Raw genomic sequence first — 21181 nt, forward strand, 5'->3', positions numbered from 1 at the left:
AAGACCCTTGCTAAAGAAATACGTCGATAGTTGTCCACAGCAATAGAATAGTGCTTCTTATACCTTTGTAATGCCATTGGCTTGTTGTAGAAACTGGAATAAGACTTGTCTGACTTCCTCTCAGTTGGGTGCATGTTCGGTGTTTGCTCGGTGTGACAGCTGAACTCTATTATTGAAGGTGTTTCATCTTCGCCTCACACATTTTCCCCTCCACACTCATCTTAAAGCATTTTCCTTCCTGTCTTTTTGCCATTTATGAGAAACCCTTCAACTAAGAATGAATAAAAGCGCTGTCCACGGGAGGGACGCATGCTTTCACCTCGGCACTGGAGCATAACGAGGCTCTCTGTTCTCGAAATCATTTGCTCTGCAAAAGTAGCTCTAAATGAGCAAATCTCAAATTTGATTAAGAAGCAATATCATGAGCCTTCTGCCCTGTAGGACAGTCAATTCCCATTTGCATTACGCTTCTCTCATCTCTTTGCTCTGGTGGTTCCCCATAAACAGAAATGTGCTTGTGTTTCTTGGCGCTCTGCAGATTTATCAGTGTCATGCGCTTTACCTGCAGGCGATTTGAATTCAAAATATGTTCTCTCCAAGACTGTATGAAGGTGAATATGATGAAAGGAGGATTAAAGCTTAGTGACTGTTGTGGCTGTATGAATTTGAGTCTGTATCCTGGCAATGCAGAGAATTTAAATGTGTCCAAATGAAGATTTTGCTTATAAAGGGAGGAAAACTATCCTTATCAACTTTGGCGTATGTGAAAATTGCCTGCTCTCCTTATGAATTAACCATAAAGCTTTCATTCAGTTTATTGCCTGATGTGTAGAATCAATAAATCACATAAAGATAACAGGAAATGGGTTTAAAAAAAATCTCATACTGTTCAGTTATCGGCTCGTGACCTTCAGCTTAATTTCATTTAAGTTATGCAAAGAAGTGTGGGATAAAGCTCCTTCAGTGTGATTCTAAAAGATTTATCACCAATGCTGGATGGCAGCTGTTGCAGGTGGAATTGCAAAACCTGTTAGCCGTGCTGGTAATGACTGTCAGTTTTGAGGTGGTTGATTTGGATAGTTTGTTTTGCGTCAGTAAAGGAAATCGTAATTTGAAAACTACTTTTATATTTAGTTGGTTAAATTTTTCTGATGTCAAAGTTACTTTGATTTAAAACTTTTAAGTGTGACAAAAAAAAAAAAAAACTTGTAAGGTTGGAAATACTTTTTCAAAGTGCATGCGGGTATTTTGAGAGCATCCTGGAGGCGCTCTCTCAGGCATCGCAGACCTTTCATTTCATGAAGACGATCAGAGGAAATGAAAATCAGAAAGAAACATCTTTGCACGTTTTGGCTCTGGGCTGGTAGGTAGTTTTGGCTCCTATTCAGATCCAGTTCACATACACATGTAATTAGTTATAGCTTCTCTGGCGGCTTCTCCGTCTTTGCTGGAACGCATCATCTCATTTTGAGTAGTACCTGGATACATATCATCGCCTCAACCACTCGGATTTGTTCGGCTGCAAACTGCTTGATTATCTCCCTCAGTGCTGCTGCTGCTGCTGCTGCTGCTGCTGCTGCTGCTGCTGCATATTCATTCTCAGCCTCTTGTCTTTTGCATAAGACCTTTAATTATCTCCTCCCTGCTTTAATCTCTAATTGAAAAAAAGAAAAGAAAGTCATTTACCGTAAGCTTGCCGTGACTTCATAGGGATTTAGCAGAGCATCTATAAACTTTTTAATATGAAAAACATTTTTTTTGCTCAAGTCAGTATTTGGCACTTAAAACACCCCATCCCTGTAACATGAGTGTGTGTGTGTCCTACTTCTCTGGAGTTGGCTCATAAGCGACGCCTTACGTAACTCGCTTCATCCCATTTTGTCTGCTGTTGCCATGGTGAATTTAATTTATACAGACGTTAAGAATTAGCCTTCTCTTGTTAACATGAGCTGTGGGCTGGTGCTGTTTTTGTTTTGTTTTGGAACAGCTCTCACTTTGAAACACACACTGTGGGAATTTTTTACAGGAGTTATGATTGTGAGTTGAGCTGTGCGCAGTTGTTTGAGTTTGAGTGAGGAGGGTGAACGGGGGGCTGTCAGCCAAATGTAAGGGTTTGTTTAGCGCGCTAAACGTTCAGCGGCAGAGGAAAACTTGCGATGATTAATGGGATCGTTAGAGGGAATCATTTAGGAGAGCAGCAGGGTTCGTTTACATGCAGGGATTATGCACAATGATACTGAAATCCAGCTGCCGTCTGCTTTGCAAAGTTGCAGAACTTCTTCTCGAACTCATGAGATGCGTGTCTCTCTAAGAGCTGAAGACTGGAAGCTTGTTTTATGTCAGAGTTTCTCCCTGAAGGAAACTTTCACCCCCGCCTCAGGTGTTTTGCAGATTTTCTTCCAGGATTGCTCTGTATTTATCATCCCATCAACTCTGACCAGCTTCCAAGTATGGTCTAATGTTTTATCTGCAGATCCTCCCACCCGAGCTGTGCGTCTCTGCAGCTCTTCCAGAGTTACTGTAGGGATCCTGGTTGCTCCTCTGATCAATGTTTTCCTTTTCCAGCTTCTCAGTTTAGGTGAATGGCCACGTCCCAGTCAGTTTGCAGCTTTTCCTCTTATTTCCCAATGATGGATTGAACCTCTGCTGGTCAAAGTTTGAGATGTTTTGTAACCTAACCTTTCTTTGAGCTTCTCCAGAACTTCCTCCCTGACCTTTCTGCTGTGATATTTGGTCTTTGTTAGTAATGTTCTCCAGAGGTTAAATTACCAACAGATGTTCTCCATTTTACTGATTAGGTGACTGAATTTTATTTTGGGCCATCAAAATAAGGGGGTGGATATAAATATGGTGCAATTTTTGTAACTTTTCATCATCGTCCACCACTTTGTGTTGCTCTACCACCTAAAATCCCAACAATAAAACTTGTGGTTGTGGTTGATTTTAATATCGAACGCTCCAACGGTTTGGAAAACAAAAACAACTTTTGCTCTGTGGTTCAAGATCTTTTCGGAGTGCTGCCTACTTGCATCAACTCTTTGGCGACAGCATTAAACAAGCCGCACGGGACTTGAGTAAAAAGCTCTGAGCTTGAATTTAACTGCCAAGCCAGAACTAGTGCATAAAACTGAAAGCATTGACAACTGTTCATGCCAGGGTGCAAATAATCAACTCATTCGAAGAGCCTGAAGTCTGCGGTTGTTTTTTGTGGTGATGTGTAATAGCAGAAAGTCTGCATTGCTTTCACAGGAAGTGACACAATGTGATGCTGAGCAGGGTGATGAGGGAAATAAGGAGATGAATAATAATTTAATTAAATCCAAGAGGAAGAAGTGAGTCACAATGTCTCTCGGAAAAGAGTCTCTGTTGGAGAATTTAGGACTAATATCTGAGTCGCCTCAATGGTTCTTAGAAAGCATGAATGGAGTGTTGTTTTTAAAGCTGTCTACAGAATTTGAATCCAGAACTTTGTTGATTGAATCCTGGCGACTGTACAATGACCACTTCAAATAAATTATGTTTATTTATGTGGCAAAACTTAATAATAGGGATTATTCGAAGGCACTTTATCGACTCTAATATACTTATCCTGCATGTTCGTGACCCTCTGAGCTCAGCGTCTGCAAGTACTGACACAGCTGAGTAACAGTCAAGGGTAAGACTAATGCATGACTACTTACTTATTGGACTTTAGAGCAAATTGGTCTTGCAACAAATTCCCTGCTCTGCGCCGCCTCCTCCCATTTACTAATGGCGTATTTATCATATGGTGACCCCTTGCAAGTGGAGTTCAGCATGATCGGTTTAATGCTTCGGTACAAAAGGAAAGCCTTAAAAAGCCTGAAAAGCAGATGTATATTTCAAGCTCAGATAAATGGGCTGAAAAGGCGGCTGCATTAAGATTAATAAACCCCAATACGGTTCATCTGGCTTTTAAAGATGAAAACAAGTATAAGGGTTTTTATTGACTCAAAATGAGGTAATGAGTGAAGAAAAATCTTTACTCATCCTGAAACATTGATTAGAAATGCGGCGTCTCCTTTGGTCACAGTTTGAAAGTGAAAATCTAGAAGCTTGTGGGGGACTGGGAACATTCGGTATACAGTCATAGGGTTTATTGAGTGAAGGAGTCGGTCAAGAGAGCTGAATAAAAGTTTTCTGACTCAGATTTTTATATATTCTACTAATAAACTGATCATAACAAGGGAATTATGAATATAAAAAGTGTATAATTAGTCACAAATTAAAGTCCAAACATTAGTCCAAACATTTCTCCCTGGTCCTGAGATGCAAACATTTGTTTTGTCTGCTTATTGTGCCGCCCGTATAAACTTCCTTTGCTTTTATAGATGTGGGAAATGAGCTTGAGCCACAGACATGGTGAGCATATTTAAAGAACAGATGTTATCCCTGCTTCTGAGGGGAAAGATTATTATCTTTTTACAAAGTGGGCGAGTTCCTGGAAATGCATGTAGGCCAAACAAAGCCTCCACCTTACAGTTAAAGGCAAGTTTTTCCTGTTGAAGAAAAAATCGTCCTCAAGTGTAAGGTGTGTGAGGAAGCATTGTTTTTTTTTATACATATCCCCCCATCATGTGTGTCATTTGGGAACATCAGTATTTATAAAATCCCACCTTTGCTTCTTTTGCTTCCTATAAACACAGGAAATGGAAAGGAAACAAGGAGAGTGCTCTGAAGAGTGTCCATCAAGTTCTGCTGTTAGGTAACAAGATGAGCTACCATTTCCCACTCGCTGCTCTTATTTTAGACTGTACTGAGCCAGAAAGTCAGAGAAATAAACATAGAAGGCAGAAAAACACTGAAATGGGCCCAAATGGGGGTTTGGGCTGGGTGTTATTGCAATGTTAGTGGTTAATCAGTTTGTGGAAAAGTATTCGCCCCTTTACAGATTTCTGCAGTTTTTGCTTTTTCACCACACTTGAACGTCTCAGTTCATCAACCAAAAGTTAAGTTAAATAAACCATCCAAGCTAAGCTGGGCTTATGTGAAAAAATGAATGACTCACTTTTGATAAGTCAGCTTTGGTTTTCAGATGCTTTCAGGAGCTCGCACCTCAACATCTAAAGCACGACTGACCTGGGTTAAGGTCAGTCGTGTTTGATTCAACAAGAATCAAACATGGCGTCCATTAGAGAGATCGAAGTTGGAAAAAAAAAAGATTTGTAAATAAACCACGATAATCACCAAGACCTTCAGTAGAGTATTTTGTTTACTGCAGGACAATGGTCCAAATCACAACAGCAAGTGCAGCTTTTAATGCCATAAAAAGACAAAAATCCACTATAAGAGAAGGTGAAACTCTTTCTACAGCCGTGGTCACGACGGTTGAACTGAAGACTCACAGCTGCTGAGGTCCTCTGTGATTCAGGAGATCTTGCTGCTAGTATTAGCCATTGTTAGCTTTTTGTCTTACAACTTCAAATCGGCTCGTGTCGAGTCTTTGTGTTTCAGTCTGTCTGGCGCTCAGACTGAATGTGACGATATCAGGTGGACGGCTCAATCAATTATAGAGCCTTGAATGGTGAGCCAATAGTGTGTGTGTGTGTGTGTGTGTGTTTGCATTTGCATGATAACGCAGGTCTCACCCTGCCCCCCTATGGCTCTTGTCTGTCTTGTCTGGGGACATAAAAAGAAGCAGGAGAAAGCAGGGTTTGTTGAAACTCTGGTGATGCAACCAGCCTGAAAAAAATCCAGTGTTTTTTCCTGCTGCCTCCATGTTTGCAAAGTTCTTTAACTGGAAACTCTGTGGGATGATTTATGTAGTTTGTATCAGGACAAAGAGCTGATTCAGGAGAGCTGATTCCATGTCACGTTGGTATGGTTCAATCAGATTTGATAAATTTCTCTGTTTTTCTTGCTCTCTCTCGGCGGCTCTTATCTCTCAGCTCTGGACTGAACTGACTCACGAAAAACGTTTGCAGCTCTCGCCCCATCAGTGCCATCAACACTGGAATCATTGCGTAATATCTGATGGTTAGATTTACTCTCACTTTAGGGCTTGCTGAATGTTCTTTCTGGAGATTTAAGTGTTATTCTACCTATTTTTTCAGTCTCAATAAATCTAAACATTTGAACTGCTCTAATTCACCTCATGAACTTAAATAAAACCCCCCATAGCACAGTTATAAGGATCATTTTGAAGATTATCTCGCTACAGTCTGGTCGTCATGTGTTTCCTCTTTCCGAAGCAAAGCGCCCTGCCGGTACGTTTCAACTGAAATATTGCTGTCATCGAACCAGGCTATCTCAGGGCACGGTGTCAAACATGTGGCAGCTCTGGTCTTGCTTTACTTTCTCGGAAGCAGAAGAACCGACTGAAGCTGCTCTTTTGCCTCTGCTGACATTTAAGTTTTAAATAAAGACAGTAAAATGTCGGCATCTAGGAAAAGTATGCACAGAATATATTTATATTTCATTATGCTACAACTAAATTTTTGTGCAATTAGAGATGTAAACATGGAGTAAAGCTAGAATCTGGCATTTTTGTTCGCTGAAAGGTTGCCTAAGCTCAGTCATTTTGGATGAAGGACATCGATTTTTGAGGTTTGCCACAGATTCTCAACCCAGCCTGATGATTTAATCTGAACCAGAGTTGCTCATGTCAAGTTCACAAGAACTGCTCTCGTGCAACTTTTAGATGCATCCCTTCTCCGACACAGTTGAATGAAATGAATGCCTCTGTAGCTGCATTTTGTCTCGGCTAGTTGGAGCAGGGGTGCATCTAAAAGTTTCACGGCAAGACAGTTATGCGAATTAACGCGGTATAAAAATATTTAAGGGGTGTGAACAGCTGTGATCATTGTGTCTTTGACTTGTTTTTGTGCCGAGCACACCAGAAAAGTTGAGCTGCTCTCATTCTGGACTTCATCTGGATTCTACAACATCCACCTGCTGCCAACAGTTTAGATGTTAAAAGTCATTTTTCTCCAGCTGAAGCTGTAGTTTAGTTTTCTCAGCAGACCATAGTCTCTTTGGGCACCTGATCTTTGCCACATCATTATCTGACGGCTATATTTGGATGCTTCGTCGTCTATTTTCAGCTCGCTCACCAAGTGCCCACGTCAGTCACGCTGCTTTCTTCTCCTTTAGGGAAAAGAAAAAAGAAAAGAAAAGAATTGAAATCTGCTGCTGGTAAATATAGACACAGTGATAAAAGGTCCAAAAGGGACTGATTAGATCATCTTTTTGCAGAGATGATTGGACTGTCAAACCAAAGGAAAAAATGTCACAAAGGAATACTTTGTGAACCAATGTCAGTCTGGTGAGTTGCATATTGTCTTTTAAACTACCTGCACAGCTGATGAAAAGCAACTGTTCCGCCGCAGGCTGTGAAACCTGCCTGAGGCGTAACAGTAACAGCTGATGTTTGTTTGCATCAACGTGGTGACGGAGATCTAAAGAAGGTCGAGACGTGCTGGGACACGCTCTGAATGCTGCTCATCCACATGGAGAGCATCACTAACGGCGCCTAATCCGGTGCTGCGCTGCACGATGCTCACTTCACTCTGGTTGTCTTCAGGATTCCTGCTTAGTCTGGACAAATATGGAAAAGCACAGAATACCGTTTCACTATTTTCCAGGTCGGGAAAAGTATGGACTCAAATAAGAATAAGAAGAAATGTTTGCGTTTCCAGACTTCTCCTTCCTTCTTTGTGTCCTGCTTCCTACCCTCTGTCCTTCCTTTCCTCTCTCCATCCCTTGCATCCTTCCTTCCTTACAGGTTTTCAAAGCCTGTCATCCTACAAATATTGCCATAAAATTCATAGTTGGTGTTTTATATTTTACAGTAAAGTTGATTCTGGAAAAGTCTGGATCGTGATTTTTATTTTAAAGCTCTGTGTCTTTGTCTCCTGCAGGAGTGTCTTCCCGCGTCCCGGAGATCATGGCGGCTGGCACCCACTCCCCTGGAGGGCCCAACGGGATCATACGGAGCCAGTCGTTCGCTGGATTCAGCACGTTGCAGGAGCGGCGCTCTCGGTAAATAATTTAAAATATATATATATATTTGAAATAAATTCACATGCAAGTCAGAGGTAAGCAAGATTAGATACATTTGCAGTGATAGATTTACATCCATTTAATTGTATTTCTATTTTTTGCTCACTAAAAATGTTTCAAGGTTAAAACAATTTTAACCTTAAAATAGAAATAATGTCACCAAGTAATTTCTGATTACAGTTTTGAACACTGTAATCAGTAATAATATTTCCTATTATTAAAAATAATAGGAAATAAATATGCTTTGTAGTTCTACATTACACTAAAGGTTGCTATCTAAAATTTTGTTGATGTTGCTTTGACCCATTATAACTAAAAGGTAATTACGTGATTGGTCAACTTTAGCTGTGTTAAATATGCATACAAACAAAAATATAGCCAAGATAATCATGGACAGAAGAGAAAACCTTATTGCTGCTTTGCAAAAGTTAAAAATTTTATCAATTAGTAATTAAAAGATTACATCAAGAAACGCTATAAGTGATTGTTTAAAATGATTTTTGGAGTCATAAGGTTTTCCCACATTCTGCATTTTTTATATATTGTGCTTATTATGAGGAAAACTCCTTCTGACAAACAATTTAAAGTGCTGTTTTTCAAAAATGTACTTCCTGGACTACTAATTACTGGTTTGTCCCAGCCAAACTTGACTTACTGCTCCCACTCATGGTATTTTCAGCTTGCTGCATGTTTCTTAAGTCTTGCAACATGTGGAGATGCAAAAAGGGGGTAAATCTAAAGGCACAAGTCTGTTTGCAATTCTATGTCTGCGTGCATCACCACGGCTCATTAGAGGAGAAGAACAGTGCTCAAGAACAGCATCAAACCTGCCAAGGGAGACGGCTGCAACAGTGTCAGTAATCTGTATGAACGGTCATGTTGCTGCGCTGACATCACTTCTGAATGACCGCTGCGTTGAGAAGAAGCAGAGCTGCTTCTGTCATTAATGCTTTTCAAATGGGGAAATATTATTACTTTGGATTTGTGATCCTGATTTACTGTAAATGTAAAGACAAGCTGCTTCTTCATAGAAGTGGATATTAAGGCCAAGTTAATATGCTGCTTTTTTTTTTTTTGGCTTGGAAACAGATGTTCAGAGACGCTAAAAGGGGCTTTTGCTGCAGTCAGTTTTCGGTGTTGAAGGCGTTTAGAGTTTTGTAGCGCTGACCAGCGACTGTCTGGACAGCGTGGAACATGGTGGAAAAACAAAATGACAGACTTTCACTGATGCTCCTCGTCAGCCTGAAGCTTGAAGTTTAATCAATGGTCACGTGTCCATCCTAAAATATTTCCTGTTAACGAGATGAAGTCATAAAAAAAAAAAAATCCACACCACAGCAAAATGCTTCTCTAAAATGTATTATTTCAGAATATGTTGCTCAAACCTTTTTTTTTTTTTTTTTTTTCAAAATTGACTTTTGGAGAAAATGACATGCGATAATTTTAGGAAAGTGAAGACATATTAACTAAACAGTTTTATAGGAAACTCTTTTAAGTTCTCTGAAAAACAGGCTCAAAATATGCAGATGTTTTTTGTTTTGGAAAAGTTTAAAAGGTCATATAATTAGAGTGAAGGATTGTTTTTTTTTTTAAAAGTGGCATTTGAATATTATGTCCCCTATCCAGTTGTATTAAAGTTATATTTGTCCGTCTTTCCTTCCAAATATGAGACTGGAAATGTCTGACTTTTATTCATTGCTGACATCTCTGCAAAACATTCAAGCCACCCACAGGGTTTCTATAGTTTTCACATCAATGGTCTTTAAGGATGATATTTTTGACTCAATATTCTGTAGATAAAGCACATCAGCACTTCCATCCCGAATTTCCCTTTTGCAATCTTCTTTATTGGTGCTTACTTGTCTTCAGCTGTGCTGGTCCTTCTGAGAGAACCCATTTAAAAATGCCCCTGCTCTCTTCTCTCTCTGCTCAGACAGTGAATGGTATGGTATTTGTTGGAATGACTCAAGCGAGTGGGCGACTTGCAGCGACAGACGAGTTACACTCTAATAATGAGGGAAGTGGAAGGCTGCAGAGGTTCAGCCTCTGATGCCACTGCAGCGTGTCACAGTCTGAACGAGTGGCTCTGTTGCTGCTAACGGACTTCTCATGCGTGATATGTGATCATGCTTTACAGGCATTCATGCATGCCTGCATCTTACAGACGTTGCACTTTTTGTGCAAGGGTGCCAAATCAAATGTATTAGTTGGCATAGAAATTGTGGCATGTGTGCATATGCATGCTCCTGAGCGTGTCTCTGTCAAGAAACATTTTGCACTGCAGCACATCTGACCCCAAGGCTAAACAGCAGTTTGATTCAGTGTTGCCCTTCATTTGTAGCAGCTCCGCATGAACTTCCACTCGCACGTTTCAACTCGTCCAGCTCTAGAATCGGTTGCTTTCGTGTCCCTAAGACGATCGTTCGGCAGAAGGAAAGGATGCAGTTTGTTAAATCTGAGATACTTTTAAAAACCATGAATGGGGCAAAAATGAGTGTGACATTAAATTAATTAATGGGAGAACAGAAATGTGAGGAAGCTCTTTGGTCTCTAAACAGGGCTCCATATTACCGGAATAATAATTTGGGATAAAAGGAGAGTGAATTTTATAAGTGCAGTAAATTTTATAGGAACGTTTGGAACTAACTGACAAAAACCATCAAACAAAACTGTGGAATGATGTTTCCACTTTATAAAATAACAGAATTGTTTTACTGTTTTTTTATTATTATTATTTTAAATGAATCTGAATTGGTTATTTTTAAAACCGGTGCGATTCATTAAATCACAAGGTTTGCTAAAAACAAAATGACACAAAAGATGGAAGGATGTGGAACTTTCTTTAATTTGAAATACTTTATCACTTTGCATTGAACAATGAGCGTTGCTCAAGTGAGAATAAGGTTGAGCTGCAAGTGGGTCAGTTTTATTACAGCAGATGAAGGCACAGAAGATATCTGGAGAAATGCCTGCTGTTTAGTGTGGCAGGGGACCTGTAATGCTGCGGGCCGGGGAAACCTTATTGGATGTCACCATGAACTACTTTAAATGTCAAGACATTTTACATAGAAATATAATTGGTTTAAATACATTTATTGTACATTTAAAAAAATATAAATATCTAATTCATTAAAGAAATTCACAAGTATCTCATTAAATATAAAGATAATTGTAATGAAATAATTTAAATGACTATTTTTTTGTCATTTCCTTTAACACCCGTCTTGGGCTTAGCTACACCAGATGTATTGTCGTCTTCCTTTTGAATCAGTTCAAAAGGTTTCTCTTGGTGAGCCACCACTGGGGAGGAGACAGATGAGTGTCACAGATTGCTCTCAGCTTTATTGGCTCAGTTTTGCTCTGGAGAAAGATAAATGATGGCCTTTCTGAGGTCAGCTAAAAGTAGTGGGGGCTCAGAGAGGAGGAGAACATTTTCTTGCTATGAAGGTTTTCTTGAACATTTTGTGTTGAATGGGGGATGTTCTTCATCTTATGTTCAACGTAGGGTACAAAGGATAGGATGATCTTTGTCTTACGTTGAAGATATTCATCATGAAATCATCTTCATCGTATGTTCGGCATGGGGTTGGATAGGATGTTCTTTGGCTTATGTTGAAGACGTTCAACATAACATCTGAATGATGACTGGACTGATGAGACAAAAGCGAAGCGTTTTGAACTCTGACACCTCTCCGGTGAAGATTGTGTGGACATCGGCTTGTGGCGGCCATGACCTGAGGCATACCTGCATGTCTTTCTCTGGCGTGCACAAAAAAAGGCCCTGCACAGTCTGAACTGGATTGAGACGTCTCTGGCACGACCATAAACACACTGTTCATGCTTTAAACCCTCCAATGTGGCTGGTTAAAAGCAATTCTTCCAAGAAAAGTGGACTAATTACCTTTTATAGAGATGTAAAAGACTCACTGCCCGTCACCACAAACACTAGATGACAATTGTTGACGCCAAGGGTGGCTCAACCAGTATTAAGGTTTAACGGGCTGCTGCCTTTTTTTCACATAGATCATCCCTGTTTGGATCGTTTTGGATAGTTTCTCTAAACAAGTGGAACCATCATTTGTAAACAGTTTTTTGTATTTATTCAGGTTCTCCTTGGTAAATTGTAAGAAAGATTTAAGTGTCAAAATAAAGTCTTTTTCATGACACTTTTCACACCGGCTTTGGTTTGGAGTTCGTCAAAGTCATTGACCCAGTGGAATGTAAAATCCTTCTTTCCCATCTTTCCGGGTCTGCAGCTGTAACTCGTTCATTGGGAACTCCGTGGTGCCGAAGAAGCCTCAGTCCAAGCCCAAGAAGCCCCACCTATCTGGCCATAAAGGCGGCAGCAGCTCCAGGGAGCCGCAGCCCAAACGACTGGAGGAGGTCTACACAGCTCTCAAACAAGGCTTGGAGTGAGTAACTCACACGCTCATGTTCATCCAGTCATTGTAGTTAACATTCCCACCTGGGAAGGTTTAGACTAACCTCATAAATGTTTATGTTTAAGAGATTGTATTGCTAACAGTAATCTTTGCTATTTCCTTTGAGTGATCTGTTAAGATTTTTATCAAACGTTTCTTTACCTGCTGCTCAGTGAATATCTTGAAGTTCATCAGACGGAGCTGGATAAACTCACATCTCTAATGAAAGACATGAAGAGGAACTCTCGCCTGGTGAGATGCATGAAAGCATGCTGATATGGATTAACATTGTGCACACAAATATTCTGTTGAAGCAACACAAAAATGTATATTTTATGACTTTTCTCTTTAAAATCATTGTTTGATGCACGCTTTTCCCTAACTTTTGTTGTTGTTCTCCAGGGAGTGCTGTATGATCTCGACAAGGTAAGCCAGTGGAGGTTGAGTTGAAAAGCAGCAAGACGTTTTTGCATCAAAACTCCATGCGTTGCCACATTGTTGTTGTAGTGAAGCCGGCTGTCTGTGTCTTCCTGCAGCAAATCAAAAGCATTGAGAGGTACATGAGGCGCCTCGAGTTTCACATCAGCAAGGTAAGGATTGCTGAGGTCCCAGTGGGTTCTTATTATTTTAGGGATCTTTGTACCATAAAACATGTTTCAACAGTTCTGACCTGAATCTTTCATACGTGCTTTTTTTCCCCCTTGTTGTTTTTCCCCCCCTTGTATTTTCATAAAAGCAAAAAAAAAGTAGAAGGAGTCGGTACTTCATACCTTTTGCAGTCTCTCCAATCAATGTAGCTAACATGAGTCTTCCTGTGTACTTCTTATTTAAGTAAAGGATATATTTTATTTAAGTGCAGCTATTTTTGTATGTTATCCACAAAAAACTGGTTGAAATCTGTTTTCATAGGGGGTTATCATGTAAAATCGACTTTCTGTGCATTACATCTCCACATAATGCCAATTTATCGCATAGTCAAGTAACTACATTACATTCAGCAGGTATAAAAATGCCCTATATATCAAGCTTGAATATTTGATATGTGTATTTTAAGCTATTAAGAAGCTCTTGTTATTTCTGAGACTTTTCAAATATTGGTGATTGGCCATAAAACTGCGATCAGTGCACCTTACTGACCAAAGTGAACCTCCGACGGGTTCTGCTCCTGAGTTCTTGTGAAGCGTGAACCGTTTGGCCTGTGTAGAAATTTGCTCCTGTTTTTGCCACCTGTCTCATTTCTGTGTTCTTAAAAGAGCAGCCTCCAATGAAAAAAGAGAAAAACAACTCCACTTTTCATATTTTCTAAAACATGAGAGTGTTTATTAGGTATTATGATATGTCTGCCCTTTAATAGCTTAAATCTATTCTCCTACTTTTTCTTTATTAGCCCAAAAGCCTTGAGCACTATCTTTTTGTATTATTCATTTATTTTTGTTCCTGTTTGGATAATAAGTTTAGGTTTCCTGCTGTTTTAATGCTGATGACCAAGAAAAGAAAACGTTTTTCCCCTTTTATACCTTTTGTTGTAGTCTCCTCTCAGGCTCCCAGCTGGGGTCCGTAATCTCCAGCATCTTTTTTTTGTAGATCCTACAAGCTTGCAAGGCTCTTTGACTGTTCTTCCACAGCCTCTGTTGTGGTCCACATCGCTTGCTGGGCATCAAATCAGACCTGGCAGCAGGTTATCAGAGCACACACGTCAAAACAACTGCACCGGCCCAGCGGTAACTATGGCTACCTTCAAGACAGCCTTTGAAGTCAAATTGGGATTTCAAGGAAGCCGTCTACCTGGAATGTTAACGCAAGATGTAGGACAATGAAAACTTCAGCTTTGTCCATAATCAAGCATGTGGAACAGGACTAGAGCAGTGAAAGAGTTTGTGTTTTGAACTGATTTATAATGCAAAGCTTTTCCTTTTTTCCGAGGACAAGAAGGAGTAATGAATTTGAATTAGGTGTGACTGAGAAGGATTTTAAATACGGGAAGAGGAACATGACAAAAACATGTCAGTCACGTTGTATTAGGCGACGTCCCTAAACTTATAAAGTTTTTCTGCACTGAGCTTTTCTTTGACACCGGTGGCAAACAAAAGTCTCCTCTGTGTTATGAAGATGTCACAGGATGGTGTTGAGGAACCAAAGACTCAGACTTTCACCTTGAAATCCAGATTTATTTTTGACGCCCTCTCTGTTCATGCTGACTCAGAACAGAAATAGACTTAAATGTAGCTGCAAATATTTGGAGAAGCAAAGGATTGTCTGATTTACCTTGTCACGAAGCTTCAGTCTCTCTCTATCTAAATTTAGCTCTGACTGTTTTTCTGTTTTGCTCGCAGGCATAATATCAGCATCATGTTCACTGATGTTTTCTGCAGTCTCATTACTGACTCTGTTTGGATTGTTTGCAAAAGCCAAATTCACAAACTCTTCTTCCTTTCTTTGAAATCACTTTTCCACGGTTCCTCTTTTCTGGAACAGAAATCACTATTAAAATAAAAATAAAATACGCAGTTTATATTCAGTTAAGAAACTATACAAAATACAGTTTTGGCCAAGATATGTAAAGCAGAGCTATACAAAGTTGCATAGATCTGCTTAGTTGACTATCTGAAAGAAAGTGCTTCATGAATGGAAGATTTGTGAAACATTTTCAAGATGAAAGACAGAAAAACAAGGAGCATATGTTTTTGTTGTTTTTTTTTTTAACACGCATTACATTTTTTTCTTCCATTTTGTACTTGCACAGGGGGATATGCACTGCAGAGATAACAATAGTAGCATCGATGCCGCAACATTCAAAGATACTGTTAGACTTTTGTTGCTTTTGGATAATCACTGGATTTACGATTCAAAGTGAGACTTGAGTTCTGGAGCACCAGCATGTGCCATTTTTTCTCGTCTCAGAAAAACATATCTTTTCATTGTTGCGGTAGCTGTGAGCTCAGGTGTGAACGTGTTTAAGCCCAGACTCAGCCGTGTCTCTGCGCCGAACAGCTGCCACGAGGGACAACTTAACGATCGTCGATCAGCGGGGTTGTTAGTTTGCGAGTCACATCAGCCAGCGCTTTTGTTCCCGCGTTGCCTGCAGATGTCTGCACTGTAATTGGCACGCATGGTGGAGGCAGGTGGCACAACACAACCTCTATAATGTCCTGCATGGGACAAAGTCTGCAGCCACTGCTTATGTTTGTGTGTGTGGGGACCGGTATCAGCAGGACATCATTAAAAAGATGAGTGACACAGACTGAAGGTGAGCAGAGCAGCTGCCAGGCACCCTCTCCTTTTCTGAGGTCGGGTATGTTTCGGTGCTAATCGCATGCCAAATTCAACCCAGGATGAGTGAGAATATTTTGCATGTGATTATTTTTAATAAAGAGCATTTTCTGTTTCCCCTTCTCCCCCACACTTGATTACTAGGCTGTAAACACACACACACACACACACAGCTCCCCAGAGAGGGTCCGGGTGTTTGATGCTGTTTGGTGGGGCCTTTCAGCTTTTTAATCTGCTTATAATCACTTGCTCCTGGGCATGAAATGTAGGTGGGTGTGCGCCATTATCCAAAAACTCTCGATAATGTTCACGTCTTAAGAGGATTTTTAGCCAAATCCTGAAGATTCTGTTAAAATTACACAGTCTATTTGGATATTATTAGGCTCAAAAACAATCCTGTAGAATTCCCAGTTCAACTTAATCGGTCGACAGCATGAGAACACTACTTAACAAATATTTAGTCTGCTTCTCACGTGGACCAAAACTCATTCCCTAGTAAAGATGTTCCCACAACTCTCAGCTGGTTCTCCAAGCTGTTTGGGTTTTTTCCCCCTCCAGCTTTTTCCAAGCTGTAATTAAAACACTTCAAAAGAGAACTGATTTTTTTTAGCATATATTTAGATTTAATCCATAATAACCACTTACCAGATGTGCTGGCCAAGAGCCAAAGCAGGAGGGAATTTTTTCATTGAATGACCCTTTTAAGGTTGTACAACTACAGAGCCTTGCAGATGTATTTGTATTACATAAACTTTTTCTACATTTTTGCACATTGTAAGTGAAAACTTCAATGAGATTTTATTTGATAGACCAACACAAAGTAGCACATAGTTGCTCAACTGACGGCTGCTTTTATGGCAGATTCTCCCACCTGAGCTGTGGATCTCCGCAGCTCATCCAGAGTAACCATGGGTTCTTGGCTGCGTCTCTGATTAATGTTCTCCTATATCTGGCTTGTCAGTTTAGGTGAACTTCTATTTCTTTGCAGGTTTCCGGTTATGTCACTCTTCATATTTTATCCATGATTTTTCTCTAAAAAATAAATCACTGAGCTCTTCAAAGAACATCTGTACTTAGGTTGATATTGTTTTTTTTCTTCTACAGACGGACACTGTTTGCCAAGTAGATGTCTGAAGTTGTTGCGCTGAAATTTATTTAAGGATATCGGCGTAAAGGGGTTCTTGGATTTTAGAGAACCATATTTCATTTTTCACTCATTTCTTTCAATTCACTGCTATTTACTACTTTTTGTTGGTCTACCACATAAAATCCCAATAAGATGCGTTATGGTTTGTTGCACAATATAAAAAGGTTCAGTATAAATGAATACCCATAAAAAGCACTTTTACCTTTAATTGTTTAAGTTTGTTTTCTTATTGCTTCACTTTAATGATTCTGGGTAAATCTAATCAGTCCAGTTTCCTGTTAATGCAAAACCCTGTACGACTAATGAGACCAAATATTGAATGGCTTTGCAGGACGTTCCTTATAAGGGAGTGAAGTGTATCTGATCCCGTGTGTCTGTGTTTGTCTTGTTTATAGAGGAGAATCCGTGCTGCTGTCGGTCAGAATGGGCTAGAAACAAGACATGTTAGATTTTTAGCCATCTGTCCGTGTCGGCGGTTCTCTCTCTGTTTGTATTTTGCCTTTCATGTTTCTTCTTCCTCTGGGGTGTAATGTGCCCAAGGCAGAGCAATATGCTGATGGACAGCCTCTGGAGGAAGGCTTGGCTGACCTTCACAAGCGCATGTCCTCGAAGGCAGCAAGAGGCCTCTATAATTGGGGACAAAAATTAGCTTCATTATCCAACAATGATAGGATAATGACTATTCATCAGCTCTGGTTTGTTGGAGCCCAGTTTTCTCGCAGAGAAGCATCACTTTCTTTCAATGATGATCCCATTACCTTGTGGTTCCTACAGAGGCTGGAAAAGTGTTGAATTTTATTTAAGCATTTTCAAGTCCCAGGAAAGAATATAAGTTTATTCCAGCCTCTGGATCTCCTTTACAATGAGTAAACGCAGCGTGTGAGGTTAGACGTTGTTCTGAGGCTGATTCCAGCTGCTGCCGCTTCGTCACACACACCACATACCACAGACAGACAGGCAGACGGGCTGGGCCCCACTCCGGGGTAGGCTGGTGGGCTGCTCGGTTTGAGGTGGAGCTGCTGGGATCACCGTGGGTGTGAGATGTAAATCTAACATCATCTGACTTTACTTTCATTGAACAGAAACTTTCCAGCATGGACTCCAGTCGCGTCTCCATCTTAAAAGTCTCCCCACAACGGTGTTTCGTAAAGAGTCACAAATAAATGGCAGCCATTAGGACAACAGGAGCCAGACTGACCCGTTCGCTCCAGCGTCTCCCTAATGAGTGCCATAAAAAGCACTCAGCATCAATATTTCAGCGCTGGCACCAGCCAGGCAGCTATATCTCCCTTTGAAGAGGTTCACCAGAGGTGCTTTGTTTTGCCGTGCTGTCACTTTGATCAAAACGGGCTTGTAATTTAAAAAAAACAAACAGAAATTACAAGTCCAGGTGAATTATACTTTCAAAGTTTGTTACTCAGCACTACTTCAACCTTTGAGTATCTGCTTTGTTTTAATATTTCTAGGTAAGTTGGCTTGAGATAATCAGTTAAACTTACTTCTTTATGTACGAAGCTCAATTTCATGTTTCAACCTTGCATATAAATTACATTTAATGTTTTGGGGAAATCATGTGAGATTCAGATTTCATATGTTGAATTAATTGTTAATTTTTAGAAAAGGTGGATAGAATCAACCGATTTAAAGTAAGTGAAGTAAGGGGGAAAGAATTGATGTTGAGATGACAGAAGATGCTGCAGTTTCTGATCTGTGATACCTTGTCGTTTTACCTTCCAGTAATTTATCCAGATGTTGATAGAGATGTTCCCTGTTTCTGTGCTGTTCTGTAGAGCACAAACTCAAGCTGCTGCTGAAACCTGAAATCCTCTCCAGCTGAGCTCTGAGCCCAGTCTGATGGTACCTCAGAGGGGAAGCATCCCACTGCGTCTCAGACTGGGGCCCTTAAAGCCTGCAGCTACACACATTCATACCAGCTGTAGACAGTTTAACTTAAGACTCTTCTGGTTTGTGTGTCCTGTCTTTTGCATACATTTTCCATCCTTCCCTCTATGTATTTTTCTCCTCTTCTCATAAACTGTTTAAAATAAAACTCAAACATGACTGTCTGCTTCCTCCTAAATGTTTGTCCTCAGGTGGATGAGCTGTACGAAGTTTTCTGTATCCAGAGCCGCCTGAGGGACGGTGCCATCAGGATGAAGCAGGCCTTCTCCTCCTCTCCCTCCACCAAAGGCACCAAAGAGAGCATTGCAGAGGTCAACCGCCGGTACAAGGAGTACACTGAGGTACTGCAGGAAAACCTCAAAATTAGGCTTGTAGACAAACATGGAGGTTTTATTTACATATTGCATTACAACAACAAATATTACTGTATTTTAATGGGATGGACCAAAGTTTTAAGTAGAAAATACTTGGGGATGAACTCCGGTTGTTTGGTAAAGTTTATTAGAGAACTTTAGTGATTGACATAATCATGAAGGCTGCAGAAACCAGGACAAAGGAGAAAGTTCTTCAGATGTTTAAAGTAGAATTGAGTGAAAAAGCAACACTTGAAACTCTGAACATTTCAGAGCTTGAGCTCATCACTTTTATAATTATTCTATTAGCACCAAAAAATACTGTGAAAAACTTAACTCTATATCGTATCTCCCACCCATGAGGAGCTGCATGATATGCTGATGAATGTTTGAGAACAAAATGAGTCTAAAAACAGCCACTGAAACCTTTGAATGACCCAATGAAGCACAGAGAAAAACCACTTTAGAAAACTAAGACATTATCTGGGCTCTTTGAAGCAAAGTGTAAAGGACTGCAGAGTAGTTGAACCTCTACACAGAACTGTTTTACTTTTTACATCACACTAGACAACACCTACAAAATATTACAGGGACTATTTGCCCTCATTTGTAAACACCTCTACGTCTAAATCCCCCAAACACTCATGCACACTCACACCTGCGTCCTGTAGATAACTCTTTCTGTGAATCCTTTTGTTTGACCTCTTTTTTTCTTTTATTTTGTCTAGAACATGAGCGCTTTTGAGAGCGAACTGGAGAATCTGCTTGGGGAGTTTCACATCAAAATGAAAGGTGAGCTCACTCAAAGGAAAAGTGCCATGATAATTTTACTTTCTCTTCTTAACCCTATGAAAATGTATAGTAATTTGTCCTGAATTTGAAACTTGTAGTTACATGCATATTTTGGTTACATTTTCCAATTGTCCCATTTTTTCCCCCCTTTTTGACAGGATTGGCAGGCTTTGCTAGGCTCTGCCCTGGAGACCAATATGAGGTGAGGATATTTTTATTTTTTTCCTAATAAATAAACATCTCACTAACATAAGAAATTTGAAAATTCAAATTTAGTTTATATTCTTAGATTCTTCAGTATTAAGTGACATATTGCTGCTGAAATATTCTGGTCTGATTCTGACCAGTGTTGTTAATTGGATGCCAATTATGGGATGCTTTATGTCATAAAAATACAAAAATGATAAGTTATAAAAACAAAAACAGTTGACCATTGAGAAACCAGTGACAAATATTACATTTGATGCGTGCTATCATCAAAATAAATGTTCAATATATGTGAATATAAATGTAATACTCAGCTGCTGCAAAGCTTTTCCTCCTTTTAACGCAGACACCTCAATAAATGAACATTGTTAGAGCTAATTACGGATAAATCTGCAGAAGCTCTGGTGATGCAGGGGTTCAGCACAACCTACATTTGGAGGCCTTAGTCCTTGGCACAGCTGTCGCAGGTTTGATTCCCGGCCTTTACCGGATGTCTTCCCCCTTCTCTCATTACTTACTTTCCTGTCAATTCATTATCAAATAAAGGCCACTAAAGCCATTACAATCTTTCAATAGTTCTGCAGAATTTTTTAGTGAAGGTATAAGTTCAAGTTAAAAAGTGTATACAGTTTAAAAAAAAAAAATCAGTTTTCTGACCAGATCAACTTTATGCTAACAAACGACACCCAGTCGATTTAAAAGCTTGAGCTATCACACTGTGCCCTCTTCTCTCAGCTTTGGGTTGTTCCTTTCCCTAAAGTCATAAAACAGTTGTTTCATAACCCTCAGGCAAAACATCCTTATGTTTTTGAGGATGAGGAGAAATCCAGTTTTTAAACCTGTTTAGTTTCAGTGGTTGTTGCCCAAGATAATCTTTCTTGCAAGGTTGACCCAATTTTGTTTTTGTAAGCAGCTCGACGTGAGAAATATTGTTTTTGTACACTATAAAAATCATAAATAGGCTAAAAGACTGTCATTAGATTGGCTGTGTTCATAGAAAAGACTCGCTGTGATTTTATTTATATATCATACATAGAAGACATCCAGATTTTCTATCTAAGTTATATTTT

The 21181-nt window shown here is 39.8% G+C and overlaps 1 protein-coding gene across 2 annotated transcripts in view; it reads left to right on the forward strand.

Annotated features, from left to right (window-relative positions):
- Positions 1-21181, forward strand: part of ripor2 (RHO family interacting cell polarization regulator 2) — a 63075-nt gene that overhangs the window by 30185 nt on the left and 11709 nt on the right. For both annotated transcript variants that reach the window (XM_055053772.1, XM_055053771.1), the window contains exons 2-9: positions 7878-7998; positions 12276-12431; positions 12614-12692; positions 12843-12866; positions 12977-13030; positions 18951-19100; positions 19841-19904; positions 20063-20106. In XM_055053772.1, coding sequence (XP_054909747.1) covers positions 7878-7998; positions 12276-12431; positions 12614-12692; positions 12843-12866; positions 12977-13030; positions 18951-19100; positions 19841-19904; positions 20063-20106 — 692 coding nt within the window. The remainder of the gene's footprint in view (positions 1-7877; positions 7999-12275; positions 12432-12613; positions 12693-12842; positions 12867-12976; positions 13031-18950; positions 19101-19840; positions 19905-20062; positions 20107-21181) is intronic.

This window comes from Poeciliopsis prolifica, unplaced genomic scaffold (assembly GCF_027474105.1).
Source record: "Poeciliopsis prolifica strain line A6 unplaced genomic scaffold, Auburn_PproV2 SCAFFOLD038, whole genome shotgun sequence".
NCBI classification, from domain to species: Eukaryota; Metazoa; Chordata; class Actinopteri; order Cyprinodontiformes; family Poeciliidae; genus Poeciliopsis; species Poeciliopsis prolifica.